Here is a 6,586-nt window from a genome sequence, read left to right as displayed (position 1 = left end):
ACCCCTGTACTATGATCATGATACAAAGACCCCTTTTATTAGCCTTCTGTTCAAAAAGCCCATTACAATATTTTTAATCCCCCATATTTCCCTTATTGTACCTATTGGGACGAGAAACATTGTTCGTCTTCCCCAACCTCCCTCTCCCTCTCTCCCTCTCTCCCCTCTGATCTCTCTTCTTCCTTCCCCTTCTCCTTAACAACGTCGGATTAAACCCATTTTCACGAGTTTGGTGCAATTGCACTGAACGAGTGAGAGGTTATACAAAGCCCGGAGCAAGTGCAGAAGCGGCGGCAACGTCCATATCGCTGTTTTGTTTCTGTAGTTCGTTCCCTCTACGGGTCTTATTCCTCGGTACCCGGTCAAGATGCTACACTATAAAATCAGAACTCGGAATCAACCTCCCACATTTCTCTCGTTTCTCCCCCCTGTTTTTCTCTCAAGTCGTTAACAGCAACAGGAAACAAGTAACTCTTTCAAACAACCGAACCAGAGGGCGGAAGACGTGAGAGCTCGCTCTATTGAACATCAACCCATCGAGAGCGGGGCAGCAATGCAAGTTCCAGAGGACATCTTCAAAAGAGGGACGCCGCTGCAATCCTCTGCCGGTGGAAGCGGAGGTGTCGGTGATGGGTTCGAATCCGCTGCCACTGCAATCCTCTGATCTCTGATCCCCATCTGCCGTTGCTTGGACCTGATCTGCATGCTGCAAGTTCCATAGGACATCTTCAAAAGAGGGACGCCGCTGCAATCCTCCGCCGGTGGAAGAGGAGGCGTCGGTGACGGATTCGAATCCGCCGCCGCTGCAATCTTCTGATCTCTGATCCCCATCTGCCGTTGCTTGAACCAGAGCTGCATACTGCAAGTTCCAGAGGACATCTTCGAAAGAGGGACGGCTGGATGATTCTTCAGAACAAGTGGTGAGGACAACTGGATTCACAATTCTTTCTCGACCATCCTGGCTCAAAAGATGCCTGCAAAATGAGAATACCAGTCTCAGATTCATTTATATTTCAAGCAACGAAGTCCCAACATCCGCATACAAGCTGATAAGCTGACAGATTCAAGACTAGTTCTAACTCATATTTCAAGCAACGAAGTCCCATTCTTTAACCCCTGAAAAACCCTCTTCAACTGATGCGACCCTTCTCTCCTGTGTTAGAATTTCTTTCTTCGTTTTTCTCTTTCCTCTATCTATCATGTCTTCTTCTCTCCCTTTTGTTTCTCTCTACTATTTTGGTTATTACAAAGAAAGTATAGTAATTAAAAAAATATTGCCACGTCTTTTTGGACGGAAAACTAACGATAGAAGTCTTTCTCTCACGTTCATAGCATAGGGGTTTTTGTCATAAAACAAAATACAGGAGGTCTTTATCACAGACCCTATAGTACAAGGGGGTCTTTATAATGTACCCCTATTTAAATGGTCCGCATATGATATGGGAAAGATATGATATATCCCTGAAATTTCTAATGATTGCTAAAACCTATTTTGAGAAGTCTAGGAAGTATAATCACATCCTTAGGATTTTCTGACAGAGTTGTAAGTAGACGTTTCTTTTACAATCTTTTAAAAAGAGATACCAAAATGTCTAAAATACTTGTAAGATTATTATTAAGACCGATTTCTACATAAAAAAACAATATAAATTTTATAAACAATAAAAATATAGAGAATTTAAAGTTGCATCTACATTTGAGTGATTGATATGAAGAGTAAATATAGAAAATAAATCAATTTCAGAAAAAAAAAAAAAAAGAGATTGGAAGGGTTTGGGTTAGCCATTCATATAAAGAAAATTTTGGAAAAATAAATATTTTGATCAAAAGTAAAATTATATGAGTATTTTGGACATTTTCATGGGAGGTTTCAGTATCAAGCAGAAACTTTAGGGGTGGTTTCAATAATTTACACTAAAAATAATGGTTAAACACTTAAATTACCCCTATTGTTTAACAAATGTACAATAACTTATCTTACTATTTGAAGAATTACTTAAAGTATCTTTAAGTTTTATGACAATAGACAAAATACTCTCATATCATTAGTGCACATTACAATCTATTTGCATGTGATTTATATAATTTTCTTAATTCCAAAACTAACCTTTTTATGATCAAATTTTCCCTTTATTATTTTTTAAATTTTCAAGATAAAAACCCAACGTCAATGTTACCGACAAAAGAGCCTTAGATAAACTAGGATAAATTAACACAAAAGAAGAGGAGTTCCATCCTATTCGAGTTTGAACAAAGTAAGGCCTCTTTAAGAATCTCATCCAGAGGATTCTATGATTACAATATTCAAACTCTAAATTGATTCCTGTGGTAGCCTACCCCTAAACCTTTGAAATTGGGATACCTGAAACCCACCCCACCTTTGATCAAATCATGCATGCATTTAACAAGTACTCTATCTACTCAAATCATCAAATGGGACCAAGGTTTTAAAAATTGACCTAGAACTAGAACTATTCTAGCTACTGATTTCTAAGTCGACGATTCAACCATTTTATTCGAACGGACAACCCTAGGGGTGCAAATGGATCTGATCATGATCCAATCCAATCTAATTGGATTCAGATATCCTTGTTTTGGATTTTTCGAATCGGATCAGATAATCAGATCTAATTAAAAATTGGATTGAATTGGGATCACCCCTATTCGATCCGAAAGGATTCGATCCGATACATATGTTATGTATTTATTTATTTATATATAATATATATGATATTTGTTGTTTATTTATTTATATTCCATTTTTTATATTATTTATTTTTTACAAAAAACATGTATGTTTATTGATGAAAATAATTAAAAATATACTTGTATTTTTTTGTTTTTCTCTATTTAAACAGTTATATTTTCTTTTCCTTTTAATAATTCATTAATTTTTTTTTTAATTAATTTGGATCATATCAGATTTGGATATCTGACATCTTGATCTGATTTAAATTCAAATCAATACTTATGAGATCTGATTGGATTGGATTGGACCTACAGTGTTTCGAATCATATTCAAATATACCTTGATTCAAATCTGATCCGATCCGTTTGCATCCTTAGATGACCCATTCCAACTAAAAAAATTAAAAATAATTAAAATAAAAAATAGCTAAACTTGTTGAACAGGTCAACAGTTCAACCGCCCAGATCAGCAGATCGCAAACCAAATCAATGGTTTTTTACCAAGGATCTAGTTGAGGGTGAAATGGAACCAGTTTCTTGGTTAGTTCTTGGGCCAAACGGTCTAACCGTTTGGGTCAATGGTGGTTCAAAAACACTAAATGGGATTATCCAATGCATCCTACTTGGCAGGGCTCCTTGTCGATCACAATTGTAGTAGTTACTCCCACCCCACTGTGTATGGAAACTACTCTTACAATGTGCATGCATTGTGTAATCGAATGTCCACACACCCAGGTTTGAGTGTCACCATTAATGTTTTTATTTTTGGACAACAAGGGCAATGAGAGGGATAGGCATCTTAATGATTCAGTTATGTACAAAACTTAGGTTGCATTTGGAATTGGTGTAAATCAAGAACGATGTAAAAGTTTACACCAGTTCAGTTTTGTTTACATTTGGAAGGAGTGTAAATGAAGATTGATGTAAAACTCCACTCCAGTTTAGATTTGTTGGGTGGAGTTTTACATCGTGAATTAATGTAAAACCTTGTCAAGCATAAAGTTTATTGATTATCGATGTAAATACTACATCGATTTTATCAATGTAAAACTTTACACTCTTCTATCATGGTTTTCAAAATGTAGCAGTCACCTATTATATGGTTTAGTGTAAAATGTCATCAGTGTACGTCTACACTAATGACGTTTTACACTAGATCGAAATGAAGCCTTAAGAACAATTTTTCCGAAGTTGTGGATAGTATAAAGCAACCTTTGATTTTAATTCGATCTTTAAAGAGTAACTACCAACTTATAATGGTGGGGAGATGACATGGGACATGCAAGGCGCTTCGTGGAACTATGGCAGATTGGAGTGAGAATACAAAGTCTAGGGCTGCTCGGTGACATACTTGCATCATCAAAGTTTTTCAAATAATGAGTTCTTTGTATTGGTTGTGCAATTAGGGTTGTGATGTATTTAGACCATGTTTAGGAGTGCTTAAAAATAAGTGCTTATTTGGGTCATTAAGCACTTATTGGTATCTGGGAAATAAGCCCAAAACAAGTGCTTATTTTAAAAATAAGGGCTTATTTTTTAAGCCCAAATTTCCATCTTTTTTAAGTGCTTATACAATAAGCACTTGCTAAATTTTTTTTCTTCTAAAATTATCCCTAGCTAAATTTTAAAATACCACTTATAAAATTATCCCTAGTTGAACTTTATAAAAGTACTTTTATGAAAGCACTTTTATAGAAGTACTTCTACGAAAGCACTTTTAAATAAAAGTACTTTCAAATGGTATATTTTGAAAAATTAAAAAAAATGAAGGACAAAATAGTCACAAATGCTTATTTAAGTGCTTATTAGAGAAAATACTACCAAACGCCCAATATAAAATAAGTGCTTATTTTAGAAAATAAGCGTATGAAAAAGTTGGGTGCCAAATGCAAATAACTACTTATTCGAATAAGCACTTGTTTTTAAGCACTTATTTTTAACTTAAGCACTCCCAAACATGGCCTTAGATGGGAATTTTGTCGATAATCAAATTAGGTAGGTCTTAATGAGTTCTATGTATTGGTTTATCTGCCTATTAAGCTTCAAGATTGATCAAAGTGGGTGTTTTAGATTTGGATAGATGGTATTTAGATTAATTCATAAATAGAGAGAGAATGGGTATCATGACGAAAAGGGGAGTCAAAAGGATAAAGTGGATTTTTTTTGGGACTTCATTTTAGCAAGATAAGGGAGGGTGAGGTTGAACTAGGTTGACTATATAAGGTGGAGCCCTCCTTCCTTAGACTCTCTTACGGTTCTTGAAATCTTCCCATTTTAAGATAAATGGAGGGCAAATTCAATATTTCACTTATTTTTTTCCGTTAATGTTTAGCATTAACGACAATGTCAGTGGTAAAAAAATTTAAGGGTACTTTAAGTAATTCTTCAAATAGTAGGGTAAATTATTATCTATTTGCTAATCATAGGAGTACTTTAAGTATTTTACCCTAAAAACAATAATGTATGCCTTGTAAATTGTCCCTACATGACATGAACATGAGTTCCATTAAGAAACCATTTAGGTCATTTCATGTTCCCATTATTATTTTCACAATATCAATTTTACCCTTATTTTCTTTCTCTCTCTAGGCATCTTCCTTTGCACTCAATTCTGAATTACGAATGCCTATAATTACTATAAGAGGTATGTTAGAGTTGATGAACTTTTTTTTATTATGAATTTTGAATGCAAAAAGTGTTGTTTTAAAATCTAAATCCTAAATTTTGAAAAGTGACAATTGATTATAAACCTATATAGGAAAAACTTCTATGACTATTAACAAACTAATTAAATGATTTAACCCTATATACTACTACTACTAATAATAATAATAAAGAAGAAGAAAATAATAGTAATAAATTGTTATTGATAATAGAAATTTAATAATAATCATTATTATTATTAATTATTATCAAATAATAATTAATTGTTAGTACTATTAAATAATTATTGAGAATAAATAATTAATAATTATTATTAAAATTTATTTATGAATAACCATTAATAAATATTAACAAACATTTCATAGTTAATAATTATTATTGATATAATAATTAAATATTAACTAATAATAATAAATATTAACAACAACTATAATACTAATAATAATAGCATCAATAATAACAATAGTAATAATAAAAACAATAATAATTATTACCATTATTAGTATTGTTGAATATTAAATAATAGTAATAATTAATAGCTATTAAATATTAATAATAAAAATTTAATAATAGTCATTATTATTATTATTATTTATTTATTTATTTATTTATTTATTTATTAGTATTAGTATTAGTAGTAGTAGTAGTAGTAGTAGTAGCAGTAGTTATTAAATAATAATTAATTATCAATACTACTTAATAATTATTAAGAATTATTATTAATAATTCTTTATTTTAACTAACAATAATGTTTAATAAGTACTAAATTATTAATTATTATTATTATTAACAAAATTGAATATTAGTAGTAAGAACTAATAATTATTAATAACTATTCAATAATTAATAATTTAGGCATGCCTCTATATCATTAATTTTGAAGAAAATAATAAGTATTTCTAATAATTCATTAGCAGAAAGTAAATTAAAGATGTCCATGTATCATTAATATAAAAAGAAAAATGTTCAAGATAAACATGTCCATGTACCTTTAGAAAATTGCCTCACTTTAGGGAAATCACAACAATTAACACAAAAAAATGGTTAAGATAAACTGGACCATTATGCACATTCATGATGTACATGAGACTCTATTGTCACCAATCTAAACATAATGATGTCAACTGGTTGAAATCCCTAAGTTGTGCAATCAAATCTATCACATGCTTATCAACCCATAAAATGAATTAGCACAATTGTTCTATAAGGGGCATTTAAGGAAAACTCTTCCATT

The 6,586-nt window shown here is 31.7% G+C and overlaps 1 protein-coding gene across 1 annotated transcript; it reads right to left on the bottom strand.

Annotated features, from left to right (window-relative positions):
* Positions 1-18: 18 nt before the first annotated feature.
* On the bottom strand, positions 19-1,208 carry LOC148878043 (uncharacterized). The gene is made up of 2 exons (XM_088948176.1): positions 1,081-1,208; positions 19-974 (listed from the first exon to the last, which is right to left on the bottom strand). The coding sequence occupies exons 1-2, from the start codon at positions 1,104-1,106 to the stop codon at positions 440-442; spliced, it is 561 nt and encodes a 186-aa protein (XP_088804302.1). The 5' UTR covers positions 1,107-1,208; the 3' UTR covers positions 19-439.
* Between the last annotated feature and the right edge of the window lie 5,378 nt (positions 1,209-6,586).

This window comes from Nelumbo lutea, chromosome 1 (genome assembly GCF_056320005.1).
Source record: "Nelumbo lutea isolate HS-2025 chromosome 1, American lotus-T2T, whole genome shotgun sequence".
Classification (NCBI taxonomy): Eukaryota; Viridiplantae; Streptophyta; class Magnoliopsida; order Proteales; family Nelumbonaceae; genus Nelumbo; species Nelumbo lutea.
The sequence above is the reverse complement of the archived record's forward strand: the minus strand, read 5'-3'. Positions and strand labels throughout refer to the sequence as shown.